The sequence below is a fragment of the Mauremys mutica genome, chromosome 2 (genome assembly GCF_020497125.1).
Source record: "Mauremys mutica isolate MM-2020 ecotype Southern chromosome 2, ASM2049712v1, whole genome shotgun sequence".
In the NCBI taxonomy this organism is placed as follows: Eukaryota; Metazoa; Chordata; order Testudines; family Geoemydidae; genus Mauremys; species Mauremys mutica.
Window position 1 is genome coordinate 91,325,211 of NC_059073.1, and position 17,965 is coordinate 91,343,175.

Here is a 17,965-nt window from a genome sequence, read left to right on the forward strand (position 1 = left end):
CTTGACATGAAATCTTAGATTTTGGAGTGCAAAACAGCAGCCTCCCCATCAAACAAACTAACCAACTAAATAAATTTGTTAGTCTCTAAGGTGCCACAAGTACTCCTGTTCATAATCTACTTGGTTGCATCTCATTTTTCTCAAGATGCTGTGGGAGATGCTGGTCTGTGAGCAGAACTTGGGAGAATACCTTTCCCCATTATTCTCCACCAATTCAGTCTCTGCATGTCTGCAGATCACAGCTACAGTGCATCAATGAGGAGCTCATAGTATTTTCAGACAGCTTGGTGTCATCCTGTGCAACATCACAAAGTGAATTAATAGAGATCTGAAACTTTCACAAGACTTCTACTAGTCCATTCATGAGACAAGATTAACAGAAAATCTGGCTGGAGTGCCACTGTCCATTCCACAGAGACTCAAAATCTAAGCAGACTGCTGCTTCAAATTTCCTCATGAATACTTATTCCATTTTCCTCCCAAGGTCATCTTAAGGAGAAACTAGCTTCAAGACAAATGGAAGACAACTTGGTACCTGAAGCTAATCCACGGTCAATCTTAGGAGCAGACAGCAGGCCTCTTGGGTGCCATATGCATGTCTATACTGTCAGGGAAGCAGAAGAATTCTAGAATCAGCTAATACTATTTTACTTACAGAAGCCAGAACTGGAAAGATCTTTTCAACAAAAGAATCTCCCAAGAAGATAGGGAGGGATGATGCACATGCTGCTCGCAGTGCATTGGAACAATTTTTATGGTGCGGGTGATGAAAGCCACTGAACAAAAGTGTAAACCCGGTATATGATGGAAACCATTTCAAGCTCCACCACTCGTAGTTCCTGCACCCCTGCTTTGGGGTTAAATTTTCAAGATATTAGCCATATGATTTATAAGGTACCATAATTCAAGCATTCTGCAGAAACCTTTTAAGAAGGTGCAGTAACTACTTCTATTACATCAGAAGAATAAGCTTCACCCACCTCATTCTCCACTATGGTGGGTGGGAAGAGAGGAGCTATAAGCAAAAGTCCCATAAAAGACAGAGGGGAAGATGTCATCTCCTCAGTCACTCAAGTTAGCTTTTTTTTTTTTTTATGAGAGAAGTAGAAGAGATCCAAGGGTAGAGTGGATTTCTTAGCAACCCTGGAAACTGTATTCAGCTAGATGAAGGAATTTTTTTTTAAAAAGTGTTTCTGTACTTTTGCAAGCTAACTTGACTACTGTATCTCTGTGTTGTGATACATTTCTTTTCTAAATATAAATCTTAAGTTTTACATTAAAATCCCTCTGGAAAAAGTCATTCAAATATAAATGACATTTACAGAAATCCATGCAAGAACTAGAAAAGGAAGGACACGAAGTCATTTCAAATTTGTTCTTTTAATATCTTTAAAAGGTCACAACGTATTCAATCTTATTAATAAATTTTATTTGGACAAGTAGAGAACAACTTGTATCACAACATTTTTAAACAACATGATTAAAGACTGCAGCACTCCCAAGAGTGGTCACAGATATGTACAGTATATGAAGAAAAAGTTGCACCTCAGAGCTGATCATGATCAAGTTAAAAATACCTGACTTAAAGTACATGTGCTAATAAATTTCCTTCAGGTCATGACCAGCATGAAAATAATTAGGACACAGGTACTCAGCAAAGTTTTCTGCTAATGGGTACAGCAATATGCTGCATTTAAAGATTAAAATCAGATTCTAGTTTAGTGTTACCACTGAGCCCTTAAGAGAAATTCAAATCTCTACTGTTCCCCATTTACACACATCAAAACTATTCACACTTAAGGATGTGCCCAGCTGCACACAATCTGGTTCTTTGCATGGATAAAAACTTTTATAGCTAATACTGGAGGTCTTACATTTTGATATAAATCTGCCTCTCTGGCTATAAGAATTTGAACTATCAGTTGCTAAGGAAAAAACTTGCTAAGTTAACTCCTCAGGAGAAACAACGCAGGTCTCTGGAAAACACATCCCTTCTACAATGAAAATGCTCTGCCAATTCAAGTTTCATTTGTTCAGGAAGACAGAAGATTTAAGGCTTCAGTGGCAAATATAATCCTCTGAGCAATGTTTTTCTAAAGTCAAGATGAGATAGGTAATGTTTACTTTTTCTTGACTCTTAAAATCCCTGGTATCAGGTTTAGATAACATCCACCCGTAGTTAAGTCCGGCAAGAGATCTCTCCTCCTTCAGAAGAGGTTGTCCTAAATCATCCATTTTAGGAGCATTTGAGGATAGTTTGTGTTTTGTTTGTTTTTTATTAAAATTATAGTAACATTCAGGAACTTCTTTTAATAAGTCGATGAAGCAGTGCTCATGGCATCATCTGCAATTTTGGTACTGGCAGGGTGTATGCTTGCAAAATATTTGACATCATTGTCATCATCCATTTGAAGGGCCATAATTGTTTGTTCCACAACTTCTTGATGAGAATTGGCAGAATTCAGAAAATATTCTGTAAATAATGGAGAATACAAGAGATATATAAGAAAAATAAGAGTAACAATATTATATTTTGGTGCAAACCCCAGCTACTATTCTACAGTGTTATATTCAAAAGCATGAGCACGCTTCTACGCCAAGTGCAAACAGAGGCTTCCGTTTTAATACAGAAAGGCTATTAGTGAGACAAATTCTGTATTAACAAATCCAAGTTTTTGGATATTTTAGTTTAATCCTTATGCTGTAGGCAGATATTGCTTCATGACATGAAATTTTAGAGCAATATCTACTCCAGTGGTCCCCAGCCTTTTCGTCTGGCAGGCGCCAGACGAAGGACCACTGCGGCGGTGGAGCACCCGCCGAAATGCCGCCGAATTTCAGCGGCATTTTGGCGGCAACACCTCTCGATGACGCCGCTTGCCGTCAACAAGCGACGTCATTGAGAGGCGTCCCCGCCGAAATTCGGGAGCGACGCCTCTTGATGACGCCGCTTGCCGTCAACAAGTGACGTCACCGAGAGGCGTCCCCACCGAAATTCGGGGGCGATGCCTCTCGATGACATCACTTGTTGGTGACAAGCATTGTCATCGAGAGGCGTCCCCGCCGAAATGCCGCTGAAATTCGGCGGCATTTCGGCAGGTGCTCTCCTGGGGTCCAGGACGTGGGTGCATTAAGATGCCTCCGTGGGTGCCATGGCGCCCGCGGGCATCGCGTTGGGGACCACTGATCTACTCTAACTATAGTCATATCCAATCCTTGTAAGCAGGCAAATAAATATTAATTTAAATGTATCCACAAACTAACTTAAAATACTTGGGGTGATTAATACATGTGTTGGAGGACTCAAGTATAATATAGTTGTCCTTGTGGTGCAGGAGTACAAGACCCCTAAATTCCTTCAATGTAATAAGTGGCAGACAGCACATGCAACGGGAACAACTCCTGATAAGAACAGGAGTCCCAAAATCAATGTGTTTATATTTCCAATGGAAGGTAATACAAATAAACTGCCATGCTATTCCATTCTACTGACAGATGCTACCACTCAATAAAAATGGTAATATGAATAAACAGTATGCAAGAATCCCCAATATGTGACAGTTTTTTAAAAATTATATGATACAACTGTATTAAAAAATCCTCCTTTTCTATAGCAGTTTGTGGATGATTTATTCCCAGAAGTATATCAGTTACTATACCTTTTAATTTTATTTTTTAAATCTAAATTGAATAATCTACCCATTGTCTCTCATTTATACTTATATTGTAAGATCTGTGAGACAGGGACTGTTTCTGTTATACATTAGTACAGTGCCTACACAATCGAGTTGGGTCCTAGGTGCTACCATAATACAAATAAATGATAAAGCAGCTATGAATATTAGCCACATAAATGTCTCTTTTGACTACAGCGAGACTCTCTGTTGCAAGAGTTCATGAGTTCACAGCTCAATTAAGCGTTGCATACATTTTTTTATTTCTTTTATCAGTTTTAAATGTAATGCCTTTCAGTTTATTTGGATGTTTCCTTGTTCTTATATTTATAAACGGTAAATAGGAATGCTGAAATGGTCTCCTCTGTATCGTTCATTATTTTACGTAATTATCATGTCCTATTTGTCTCCTCTAAACTAAGCTGTCCTAGTATTTTCACTCTCTCCACATACTAAAATTTTTACATGTTTCTAATAATTTTTTCCATCCATCTAAAAGGTACTTATTTCTGTTCTATATTTTTTAAATGAGAGTGACCAGAGCTGAACACAGTATTCCAGATGAGAGAATAACACTGATTTATATAATGGCATATTATTTCCAGTATTATTTTCCACCCCAGTCTTTTAACATCCTAACATTGCTAGCTTTTCTGAGCACTGCTGTGCACTGGAGATGCTTTCCCTAAGGGAAGTCTACAGTTTGACAGTAGCAGTTCCCTTATTGAAATGTTGGAAAGGCTCTCCCCTCACTCCCAAAAGGAAAACAGAAAAGCACTAGCCAGCTCTCCTCTCCCAGAGAGACAAGAGATAGGATTAGCAGTGAAGGCTGTTTTTCTGGTTCCCAGCCTTTATTGCATACAGCATCAACTTTTAGACTCAAACACAACACATTCGTTCTACATCACATCAGTGAATCACCAGTATGCAGGCTGAACAATAGCCTTAATTTCTCAAAACTAGCCCAATTAGGGAAAATCAGTCAAGGAAAATGGGCTGGGGGGGGGAATGAATCCATCCATTTCATCAACATTACAGAATAGCTCTAGAAGTTATGATGTTGTCATAACTTCTAGAGCTTGCAGGTACTATCAGGGCCTCAAGGGTCAGTCCAGGGGTAAGTCCAGGCCAGCCACCCATAGGGGTAAAGTTCAGGAGAGTATAATGTCATAAGTGGCTTCTCACACTCGTGCTATTTTCTCCACTTGGCTAGAGTAAACTAACTCAAAAAAGGAGACATGTTAAACGTTCAAATAGTTATCTTTGACATTCATCATTATTAAACAAGACATTCCTTAACTTCAGTACCACCAACCTTTCTCTAAAAGGGTTTGCCTTAAAGTTTTTGCAAGTAGTACTCTAACATTTGGCACCCTATCGGATGCCAAGTGTAGTAAATGAGGCAGTAGCTGCACAGCAAATTGGTCCATTGGGAGGCAGTCATCTTCAATGACAGTCTGTCAAAGAGAACCAAGCAACTGCATTAGATTTCTCCCCATAAAGAGGGAGCTAAAAACAAATACAGATCACAGTGACAGTTCAGGGATCCTACCAACTTAATAATAATCAATATATAAGAATATTTAGCATTCATATAGCACTTTCCATCTACAGATCTCAAGATGCTTTACAGATACAGGGAACTGTACTTCCCAGTAGGTGGTATAAAGCAGAACACACGTCTGAGAAAATTCAGGCTCAAAAAGAGAGCATTAGAAATCAGTGTGAGTTACTTTACAGTAAATTAAATAACCTTTTCATGTTTGCTTACAGTAATAGGAGCATTTGGCCTTAAATCTTACAGATAATTTAGAAATTCTTACTGATTTAGACTGCTGTAATTAGATGCAGTGATAAGAACAGGGTTATGTTATGCTGCAGTTTTAGCATTTCAAGCACCATAGCCCATATTTTAAAGAGTTGTCATAACACACAGACTTATCCAAATATGTAATCCTCCCCCTACCAAACAACAAAGCACAATATTTAGTTGAGTAAAACACAAAATAGTAGAGAACTAAGAACCAGGTGGTAGTCTTTCCTGGGAAAATTCACTGGGCAACCAGAGAGGGCCCATGAAATTCCATGAGACTTGCCTCACAGAGATCCTGACAAATTCTCTCCTCAGCTGCTGGGAGGGGAAGGACAGAGCTGTGGAAACAAGGGCACACTACCAACAGCCCTCAGATCCAAATCGCCAGAAGTTTCTTTAAATAAGATCAAACCCCAGGGAGAGGATATCCCTTCTGGGCCACACTATGGGAACCCTTTCCCACATGGCAGGGCAACTGCCCAGACTGCTCCTTTGCCATCACTGGCCATCCCAGCTGCACCTGAGGTCTACTCCCTCCATCACAGGTCAGAGCCAGCTTGTTTTCTTTGATGGTATTTCTGCCAGCTTCTGAACAACCTATGCTAGCTAGGTGTGTGGGCAATGACACCTACTTGCCCTTGCTGCCTGAACAGATCATTCAGTAAACGGTAAGCAGCTGCCAGCACTGTATCACTCCCCACTAGAGGGTGCTCACTTCATACCAGACCATGGAACAAGTGGCTGAAAGTTACTCCCAAACTCAGGTATCCTATGTGTTATTCAGACTAGTTTTTTACTGTCACTTTTGTTGTTTTACACTCAACACCATACTTTGATTCTCTGAATATACTGAGGAGAACACTTGAAGTTTGTATACTGAACTTCAGTGGTATGCAACATGGGAATTTAGACTGCAAGAGCCCCGTTTCTACAGCATCTCCTGATGTCTTCTATGGAGCAGTGCTGAGCAGGGAAAGCCATGAATTGTGCTCCCCTCCCCATCTTCTCCTGCCAGAGGAAAGATTCTCTGGCAATGATTTCTACGAACTGTTCAGGAAAATACAGATGAATCCCTAAGGAAGTTAGCTGCCCACCCTTTCCCAAACCAATACATAAATAAAAGCTCTTACCTGGCAGATAAAGACAAACGTTTGCCGACCGGACCACTTCGGGCATCTACAGAATTTTTCAACGAGTTCGTTCATGAGGTCTACCACAAAAGTTGATGTTGAAGCCATATGCAGCTTCTTTATCATTTCACTAACCTGTAAGAAATGTTAAGTTACCAATACATAAATACAAATATAACAACTTCCGACCATGACTTAGAAGTTTGAGATATTGGATTCATTTAAATGATTTTACATTAAAATTTGTTTCTTAGCTCATACCAGCTTGTAGGAAATCCATCGAACAGAGGAAACCTTATCTGCACAGAGGCTGAGGGCAATAGGGCGCAAATAGTCATAAACATCTCTGGCACTGTATAGCTCTAGAAGCAAGATCAGCTGCCTAAAAGAAAGAACAAAGCATAACACAGCAGAACAAAATCAAAAATGAAAAAGGTATCCCTAACCTTGAAAATTACAGTTTACACAACATTGCCTGCCCTTTAACTGAACAGAAACCAACCTATATTCATTAAGAAAATTTTCCATTCTTCATTCTCATTTTAATTGTTTTATCTCATAATATTGAATAATTTCACCCCTGTAATTTGCCTCTTATTCAGTAAATATGACCCTACTGCTAGATGAGAGCAATAAAAGAGTGCAAAAATAATCTGGGATAAGATAAAAATTAATAGGTAAAAAAGTTTGCACTCATTAGATCGTATAACTAATAATAATGTTACAAGGTACATGCAAGCTACAGTCTGACCAAGCTGGCTGTACAGATAACAAAATCAACAGCTTTTCTGATTAAAATGAGTGGAGCAGATTTGATCAAAGTATAAGGCACTCCCCTTCCCTCCCCTGCCCAGCATACTAAAATAGTTACTGCTTGGACAATCTGAGTGGAAGTGCTCAATTAAATTTTTCATTCTACATTAAAGGGGATTTATAAAATAGTTTATAAGGAGTAAAATTATTAGTAGATGTTACTAGTGTGTCACAGACATGAGTAGTATATGTTGTAGAAGTTGTGAGCTCATGTAGATGAGCATATGAAGACGTGTCAAAATGCCTCTATAATATAGTTCTAGTGTATTTGATTGATTGATGTATGAATTGAAACATTAAAATCCACATAGCAGAAAAAATATCCAAATCCAAACCAAAACCTCATGAACAACATACTCTGCCAGCTCATATCGAAAACGCCAATTCCTGCTGTTATCGGTCACTAAGAATTCCTGGAGCTGATAAAGATATTCTCGTCTTTTGTCTAGATGAAGAAGCTGGAACAATAAATATAAATTTAATCAGAGCAGTGCAGATTGCAAGCACTTCATGTGAATGGATGGAATATGAACAAAATGGCTATCATAAAACAGCCACTTGGATTAAAAAAGCACCCTTTGATATATACAGTATAATGGTTGTAAAACATTTTGGGTAAAATTTTGATGTGACTTGCAAGGAAGTCAGCAAAGTTAATGGGGTAGTCTTAACAATATTTTATGTTGTATGTACTTTAATTAATAATAACGAAGAGTAAGTGGTAAATAACTGCTATGTCTTCAACTGGCTCAGAGAAGGAAAAGTATTAGCTTCATAAAGCTTTTGCAATACCTTCTCTGGTAGCATATAGGCATTTGGCTGGACTACTGTAAGGGATTATACTGGTAAAATCTATGGGCACAGGTCTATGCAGAGAAAACAAGTGGACAGAAGGCATAACATATTATGGTCCAAAGTGAAATAAACATGAAACGTACCTTTAGAAAATCATGCAAGTGTTTAAGGACACCTATCCTGACTTCATCTAGGTCCTTTAAAAATCCATTGAAGACTGGAACCAAGTCTCCAGCTGTGAGTTGGTCTCCCAGGATAACTGCAAGCTCATGTATAGAGAATGCTAATGTCCTTCGAACTTTCCACTGCAAAAAAACCCACAAATAATTGAATTTATTAATAAATTATCCCCAAACAATAGTTTTTGTTTTAACGTTAGGATTAGTTTTCTTATATTGTCCAACATTAATATTGGAATCCTCAGTACAACCACTTAATTCACTCATTTCTTTCAATAAAACAGAACTCATTTTTTTTCAAAAGCGAAAAATAAGACATTAATGGGATTGTTCAAAGGTCATTTGTTCCATCTGCATATCCAGGAACTGAACAAGTAAAATTATTGTGTTCTTAATTAACAGAAACAAAACAAAAATGATGTTGGATATAAACACTTTTGCAGTTGTCTTCTTGCTTCAAATTTTTCTCATGCATATTGAATTTTATAGTTCTTGTTCCTCTCTAGCTTCTGTAATCTGTACTTTACAAAGCAGAAGAAAGAAAGACGGTACTCTGCTATAATTTGATTGGAAACTGTAAATCCCAGAGAGCTACAAGAGATTTTCCCTCTCAGGGAAGCCAACATCTGATATCCACACACAGTATCAAATATTTTGTTCCAAGAACCATCTTGGCACAAGCACTGGTCCAATTAAGAGTCATGAGGTCCTTTTAGTTTCTATATGGTCTTATTTTGGGGGTGGAGGGGAAAGGGAGGGAACATAACACACTGTTCAAACAGATAATGTATTTTCAATTATATAAAACATAAGTATTGTTATTTAACCTTACTTTCCCCCTCTGACCAGCACTTTCCAACTACCAAATGATCTTTGCAGACTTAATCCTATTTTAGTGATGCAGTTTTCTCCCTCATTATTCCTGTGGCAGACTCTCAAAGTAATTTTAAACACACCACAAACTTAGTTAGCAATGTTATTTTTTAACTCTTGTTTTTTTTTAGTTTCTTTACTGATTACTTGTGTGCTATTTTTTTTCACCTTACTGTAAAGCACTTTGAGAAATGTGGCTGATACTATATACAATATTCTCCAGTTTATTAAAAATCCTGTTATCAAAGCTCCGCATGATCTGAATTCCTTCCTTGTCTCCCATCATGAAATGCATGAACTATATGCCCTCTGCAGCATGTATCTCATATTGGGGACAAGGAAGGGATTCGGATGATGTGATGGTTCGGACAATAGAGCCCTCTTGATTATCCAAACAATCAATTATCCAAATACAATCCCCTCCTCCCCCCCTTCAGAAAATTGGGAATATATTGTATAAACAATATATGTCAGTGAGTTTTCGCTCTGATACATCAGTGAATTAATTTATCAGGGTGAAGTGGATCAAGAATGACTACTCAAAAAAGGAAGTGTGTCTCTGAAAAAGAAAGGAAAGAGTGGAAAATTACTACAAAATAAAATGGCCCATATACTGAAAGCTGCTTCCTTAGCAGCAAACGGAAACAGAGAAGAAAGCAACAGCCATTTCCAATATTTTAACATTTGTTTTTAACACACCAGTGATACTGCAATACTGTTAATCCTTTATGACTAACTTTCAGGAACTGGCCAGTGCATCAAAGTGGATACCCCTATTCTCATTAAAAGTGCCACAAGAACTGTGGCAACCAGAAGTGATCAAGACCTCTGGTTTCTCATCTATCCACAAGGTGACAGGCTCAGCAGCATTTGTGCATCTATTCTAGGTATTTATATAGTCCCCATTACTGTAGTATCTGAACACCTCACAAACATGGTGCCCAAGCATTGTTCTGGGACACAGGTCAAACTATTACTCACAGGAAGTGCATCATCTACTAAATTACCAATCCCAGTGATAGGATATGAAAAAAATAAATTAAAAAATGCCCATTATACGGAAACACAGTTATAAAAGTGTATATACAATTTGTTTTCAAAGCTGCTTGAATTTAAATGCTTTAACATACCTGCATATCAGATGCTAGTGTCTCATAGGTATCTTTCAGACAGTGCCAGTTCTGTCTACCTAACGTAAGTGCCACACCTGGCAGGCTATATGCACAATGTTTAGCAATCTCAGTATCAACCGTTTGTGCACGAGAAGGATCAGTCATGGATAAATATTGATCCAACAAGGCTTGAGGTACAACATCCTAGAGAGAGAGCGAGCAAGACTTAGTTTGCCACATTTTCAAGGAATTTCCATACAACCTACTATATAAAACTAGGTTACAATTTAAGAGAAATAATTTTTCTCACCTCATAATAATGTACAAAAATGCTTAAAGATTAAGAATGTAAATAAAATTCATAAAAGTACCATATATAAAAATCATTTAAGTTGTTTAAAATTGATATTTTAAGCAAACATTAAGGTTACTTAAGCAATATTAATACAGAAACACAATAACTGAGAAGGTATGATTAGTCCTTCTAAATACCCAGACTGAAGTAACAAGGATGAATGGGTGGAACACTTTCAGACTCCCAAAACAGAGTAGGAGCATTGTTTGAAACTTAAGAAGAAACAATTTAACTTGGACTTCTATAGCACTGCTCAACACTCTTACAAACATTAAAGACTCAATATCCCGTGAGACTGGCAAACTTTATGCCTGTTTAACAAATACATAAAAATAAGTGAGTAGTGCTGGTCAGAACATGTTTTTCCCCACCTTGCAGAAAATTTTTACCTTATGACAAAAAATGAAAACTAAATTTAAATGTTTCATTTTGGGTCAGTTCAATATTAAACTGTGCCTGCCTGAGCTGCTGAAGTGCCTCATAGGAATGGCATTTGGGTGCCTCATGCCCTCATTCTTCCCTATGGGATGGACTCGTTGGCTAGAACTACTCCCATGATGCAGCACATTCTCCCCTCTTTCTGAGCTGCTGCAGTGCTTCATGGGAGAGTAGAACCCAGCCCACAGAGAAGTATGAGTGGATGAGGTTCCCACACTACAAAGTTCTATTTGGTATCAAATCTAAATTTCTTTTTTTCTGCTAAAGTCAAAGTTTTCAGTGGACAACACACTTTTTGTGAAAAATTCTGTTCAATAAAAAAACAAAACCAGTTTTTCCCAGAAAAACAATTTTAATGGAAATTTTTCAACTGGCTCTGTAAATAAGTCACTGAAGCTGCACAGCAAGTCAGTGTCAGAGGAAAAAATAAAATAAATAGCTTTGGGGTCTTGATTAACAGCTCTACTGTCAAAGCTACACTCTCCCTTAAAAAAAAAAAAGACTGAACTGGTCAATTACAGCAGAATAAACTGCCAGTGTAACCACTGTCACTGCAGATACTCAAGGCTGGATTATACAGTGACGTATTAATGAGGCTTTCACATCCTCTGAAAATTACTACAGCAAAGTGGGCCAATGGACTACATAACTAAAGGTGAACCTTCCATTATTATCTTCTGTCTATAAAGTTTCAATTTAATCAGAATTACAAGGGGGAAAAAAAAAATCTCATTTACCTGTACTTTGGACTTTCTTTCCTCTTCAGGGCTGAAACTACTATTGGTGCTCAAGTCTGAATCATTATGAATATAGCGGAGAGTGGAATCTATGTTCTGCACGTGGGGGGGGGGAGAAAAGGTCACTTACAAAATGGGACATTCAACGATTACAAGACACACACAACACAGAGCTTAAATACCATGAAAGATTGCCTGACATTGTGGCTATTTTCTTCAAGATTCCAGAGATGCATTTTTGTTTTCAGCATATCCTTGCTGTAGCCCAAATTAAAATAAAAATCTTAACCGACAACTTTTATTTATCTAGATTCAAAATAATAAAGATGCTTCACTAGGCTTGAGGTGATATAATTAAATCATATTCTACTCTATACAGATTCTTACACCATGCCCACCACCATATTATCTGAGTGCCTTCCATTAATGCAATAAGCAATAACTCTTGTCACATGTTGTTCTCTCAAGAAAGGGGAAGGAACTCAAACCAAAATACGGAGAGAACAAGATAAAGAATATTTACACAAGTTAGCTGTATTCAAGTAAGCAGGGCCTGATGAAATTCATCCAAGAGTACTTGAGCAACTCAGAACCATTAATAGTTATCTTTGAAAACTCATGGAGGATGGGTACGGTCCCAGAGGACTGGAGAAGGGCAAACATAGTAACTATCTTTAAAAAGGGGAACAAAGAGGACCCGGGGAAGTATAGACCCGTCATCCTAACTGATACCTGGAAAGACCCTGGAAAAAACTATTAAACAATTTGTAAGGACCTAGACGATAATACAGTTATAAGGAACAGCCACATGGATCTGTCAAGAACAAATTGTGCCAAACTAACCTAACTTCCTCCTTTGACAAGGTTACTGACCGAGTGGTTGTGACACATCTTCACTTTAGGAAGGCTTTTGACACAGTCCCACATGACATTTTCATAAGCTGGAAATGTGGTATTTGATTAAATTAGTGTAAGGTGGGTGAGACACAGCGACCCCTTGGCAAAGGGTCCCTTGCTCTTTGCAAACATCGCTCACCTCAGACCTGACAAACTCACTACATCAAATATGTCCTATTATCCATAAAGAGTAACATTTAAGGATCTATAAAAAGCTTGTAACTTGTCAAGATTCATAATCACTGAGAGAGAGATATATTTATATTGAAAGTATGGTTTATGGACTTGGAGTAGAAATTAGTCACCAGGAGATAATGTGTCTTAGTGATGGCCCATTCAGACAAGGGGTGGTGTCAACCCTAGCCTGTCTGGCTGCTGATGCAATGCAAGGCTCATTAGGGGTTAGGACAGAGGAACTCCCCTCCTGTCCTAGCTCCACCCATCACTCCCCCTGGGAAGAAGCAGGCAAGCCTTCTTAACTTGCCTACTGGCTCCTGATTGGTTAGTGTTCCCTTCTGACCCATTTACGCCGTTGGAGGATTAGGTCTTCTTGGTACATAATTCTGAGTGGGGTTTCCCTAGGCAGGGTGTATCCGGGCACCAATACCTCAGGCAAGGGGCAGAAAACGCCTGATAGATCCCCTCCCTCTTATTTTGACTGAGGCGCCATTCTTACTTCTTACGCTGCACTTTTCAAAACATAACTTCACTTTAAAAAGGTAAGAACTTCAATATAAGAGAGCTTCCAGGGTACGTCATGGTGGTATTGCTAAGATTTTGGAACGAGGGCAATCTGCACATCTTCCATCAGACAATCCAAATTTAAAAAAAAAAAAATCAGATTTTACACATATCCCAATGTACGTAAGGAGCTTCTTATGAACACAGTGAGCAATGCTGTCAACTGTAGCAGGTTAATGGCAGCAGAGTATAATTTGAAAACTATTTGCAGTGCCAACTGGCAAGCAACAATCCATGAGGGTTGCATCAAGATTTTATTATTCTTCTATAGCACTGGAGTTTCAAATACCATCACACTTGTGCCTCCAAGTGGAGTGGAGCAGTCACAACATTTCTGCCACAAAACATAGTGAAGAACAGAACACCAGTACTAAATGCTGTTGTTTGACTGGATGGGGAAAAAAATGGGAAGAAGATCCAAAAGTAAAAACTCAAAATGATATTGAGTGGTAGTACCCGCCCTCATTCTCCAGAGTCCAGATATTGCCAGAGGCCCACTGAAACATGGCCTCAAGTCCTTATTGTCTCCTGGTCAGAAAAGTGTGTTGCCTGCTGCAGTAAAATGTTTCCACCATAAAGAAAATGCATCTCTCTCTCCAAACAGAAAAAAGAACAGTTGACTTATTTTAAGAAGGGCATTGTTTCCAGTAAAACTATTTCACTGCGGCAAACTATAGTAACACAGTCTGTTGAAAGTGACCATTAGTCAGGACTGAGGTTTAACTTCAAGTCCTCAAATGATTCAGATGTACAAATACAGAACGTTGTAAGGATAAACTTTACTTTATGCAACAGGCAGAGCTGCAAAATTAGCAAACAAAACTCGGCAGCATTTCAGCCTGAAGTGGGAACAATTTAGCTATGATTGCTGCAAGAGTGCAAAATACAGCTCTCTCTCTCTGACTGTAGCCCTGTATTTCTGAATCAAACTGTTTGTATGCCAAACACAGCCATGTCTCTTACCTCAACAGCGTCGCTAATTAAAGGCACAGTATCATCCTGAATTAGTTTATAATTTAGTTGGTCTCTGATGCTCAGTTCATTTTGAGAGTCCATTCCCTTGCCAACGCCTGCCGTTGTCTCTTCCAGAGGGTCCAAACTGGAAGCTCGGAGTGCAGCAGACAACACCTCCACTTGTGCTGTATGCAAAGTGAAACACATTAATGGAAGTGGAAAGAACTATTACACAGCAACAAAATTGCTGATGGCAACTACCTTTGAAAAATAATTTTTAATTTATGGAACAGCCAAAGAGAGAAGCTGAAAGTTTCCTACTCAAATTATCAATAGTTAGTAAATCCTGCAATAGAGGAAACCAGCGAGGATGGGAGGTGATGTAGTCTCACACTGGCTGCCATTGCCTCAGAAGGCCAAAATAGCACTGGAGCTAAGGGAGTATCTGTCTATGAGGCAGGAAAACCCAAGAGCGAGAGGCTGCTGAGGCAACAGTATCTTTAAAGAAGTATCTTTTACAAAAATGTGACAAACTACTTATGTTGAGGCTAGGTAAATAAACAGATGTGCACAATCTGTAACAGGCAGAACATACACAACAGCTTATTAAGTAAAGGGTGGAAATAGGTTTGACTCTAGTTTTTAACTGTATTGATTGATTTTAAAAGTTGTATTTTTAGATTTATGAGCTCAGGGGAAGTATTTTTAGGGACTAAATGAATGAGTTGCAAAAGTACAATTAGCTGCATCCCTGTAAATCTAAGTGGAGAGCAGAATTGCTAAATCTTCCAAACGAGAATATAAGGGTAGGTCTGAGGCCCTGGAAAATACATATTCAGACGCTCCCACGCCGCAAATTGCTAGAAGGTTGACTGATCCCATTATGCTGAACTAATTCTGAACAAAGCAACTCTTCTGGAAATGCAGACGCAGCATAACAGAGAGTAGGTTATTCAGTGACAATTGTAAGTCTCAGTCAGGACCTAGAAATTTTTTATCAAACCCTGAAAACAGATAGAAATGAAATCTGAGATTTCACTCCACCTGGCCCTTCTTGCCACTCTTCTCCTCACCGCAAATTAATTAATTCTGGCTGGCTCTCTCATACCTCCCCAATCTTGTTAATGTCCGGGCTTTCCTTCTCCTCCAAATGAAGGGAATTACAACTCCTACTCCAAAGAAACTACTGGGACCTCTAATTCTTTGCACAGCCACTCTAGGACTGCAGGGCACACAGGAGATGCTTGGCCTCCCAGCAACTCTCCTCCCATACAATCCACTTGGCTCCTCTCCTCATCCCCCTTCTCTTGAAGTGAAGCCACTACTATCTGGTGCTTCCCTGCTTCTCTCCTTTCCTTCCTCAAAGAGCAGCAGCACCCTGCCATTCTGCTCTCTGCCTATCACCTTCCCTTCCTGGAAAAGAACAAGTGGCTCAGGGATTGCTCTGCTTTGTCTTCCACATCCACTTCTCAAACCAGCAGTGATTGGGCTGCTCTCTTCCTCTCCTCTTTCCACCCTTCCAGGGAAGGGGCAAGTGGCTCTCTGATCCAAATAAGCCCACTTGCTTGAGCTAAAACGCTACTCACCCTTTTTTCAAGGCCTCTCCAATACAATGTACACATTCTGAAATTAAACAATTGAATCTGTTTTTATCATCCGCCTCACCTCCCAGCTTGGAATTTTAATTGTCTCATTTATCCTTGCACCTAAATTTACTTACATAAGGCCACCAGAATTTATCAAAAGCCAGATTAATTTGTATGGCACACCTTTTTTTTTAAACAATTATGACTGACTTTTACATAAAGCAGAATTACAACTCAGCACAGTATTAAACACTGAACACACAGCTAGACAACTGAGACACACACAATGGTGTGAGACAGGTAAGGAACATCACATGTGAAGGCCACACATGAACTGCTGTCTTATATCTCTGGGATGGTCTCTAGATGGGGGTAAGAACAGCAGGAGCAAGTGAGTAAGGATTTGGTCAATATGTAGCCTGGCCGGTTCTGTAACTGACAAGCATTTAATAAAATACCTGAAAGAAAAGAGTTACAGTAGGATTGTAATAATCCATACTGACAGGGAAGCCCACCACAAATTATTAAATAAACAAAAAATGCAAAAAAACTGTACCATGAAATGCATCAGGTTTATTAGAAAGTATAAATTTAGTTTTAATACCATATTTCATATAACATTAAGTTCTCTACAGCAAACGTTGTAAAATTAATGAGACCTTGATAATTAGAGACCTCACAGTAGTATTCGGTTGTTTCTTCTTTACTGAGAAGTGAGGGAAAGACCTCAATCTTTTTTAAATGCACAAACAATAGATACATGGATAAACAAAATGAATGAGTGAGTTTCTACTATAAATTAAAAAGTGAAAGCGATGACTAGCTCTTACCACACTATTTAGGCATGAAATGTTATTCCAGATTTTCAGGAGAGTTAATTCTTGTGAGACAAAACAACCGGAGAAATAATTCAACTGAACTTTATCCTGATGCACATTTAGAAGAACTTACCTTTTTCTCCCCCCCCAACCAGAACCAACATCAAAATATAGGCCTTTCATTCTCAGTTAAAATTAAAGATTAAGGGTCTTTTTCTAAATAGACAATGTATATAGATGCATGACACTTCAAGTGTGTGTGTGTTTATAGAAAAATACATAAATAACTCAGGAGAAAAAAATGCTTCTACATGGCAGCACATCTTCCCTCTTTATTTTCTGCAGTTTCTCTTTTCTGCTTCCCTTGTTTTCACTCTTTTGCTTTCTGTTTCTTTCCTTAGGGTAGGTCCATACTTACCCGCCGGGTCGACGCGGAGAGTTCGACTTCTCGGAGTTCGAACTATCGCGTCTAATCTAGACACGATAGTTCGAACTCCGAACGCGCTCCCGTCGACTCTGGAACTCCACCACCACGAATGGCGGTGGCGGAGTCGACGGGGGAGCCGCGGAGTTCGATCCCGCGGCGTCTGGACAGGTAGGAAATTCGAACTAAGGTAGTTCGACTTCAGCTACGCTATTCGCGTAGCTGAAGTCGCGTACCTTAGTTCGACCCCCCCTCCGTAGTGTAGACCAGGCCTTAGTGTTCACTCATTATTAGCAGACAAAAAATGCTCCTCTGATTGTTTTAAGTGCTATAATGGTGCAGGTACTGTATTTAAAATCTATCCTGAAACACCCACTAGGAATTTCAAATTCCTTTGAGGCTGCTCTAATGATAAAACACAAACGAGTTTTTTTCCCCCACCGTTAACTAACTGATATTTATTATAGGTGGATCTGGTAGAGACACACATACATAAGGGTGACAGATATTTTCCATTATAAGCCCCTATATTCTGTTGCTTGGGGTTTTGCCAAACTATTCATTGGGGGCTGAAATTTTCCATGCCAGGTATCTGCCTCAGACTGAAGTTTTTGGGTAAATTTCAG

The 17,965-nt window shown here is 38.9% G+C and overlaps 1 protein-coding gene across 9 annotated transcripts in view; it reads right to left on the bottom strand.

Annotated features, from left to right (window-relative positions):
• Positions 1-1,361: 1,361 nt before the first annotated feature.
• The window catches only part of PPP4R1 (protein phosphatase 4 regulatory subunit 1), an 86,279-nt gene continuing 69,675 nt past the window's right edge, over positions 1,362-17,965 (bottom strand). For all 9 annotated transcript variants that reach the window (XM_045007337.1, XM_045007335.1, XM_045007343.1 and 6 more), the window contains 9 exons: positions 14,521-14,696; positions 11,920-12,015; positions 10,408-10,593; positions 8,369-8,530; positions 7,788-7,888; positions 6,879-6,999; positions 6,618-6,752; positions 4,990-5,131; positions 1,362-2,473 (listed from right to left, as the gene is read on the bottom strand). In XM_045007337.1, coding sequence (XP_044863272.1) covers positions 2,310-2,473; positions 4,990-5,131; positions 6,618-6,752; positions 6,879-6,999; positions 7,788-7,888; positions 8,369-8,530; positions 10,408-10,593; positions 11,920-12,015; positions 14,521-14,696 — 1,283 coding nt within the window. In that variant the 3' untranslated portion in view covers positions 1,362-2,309. The remainder of the gene's footprint in view (positions 2,474-4,989; positions 5,132-6,617; positions 6,753-6,878; positions 7,000-7,787; positions 7,889-8,368; positions 8,531-10,407; positions 10,594-11,919; positions 12,016-14,520; positions 14,697-17,965) is intronic.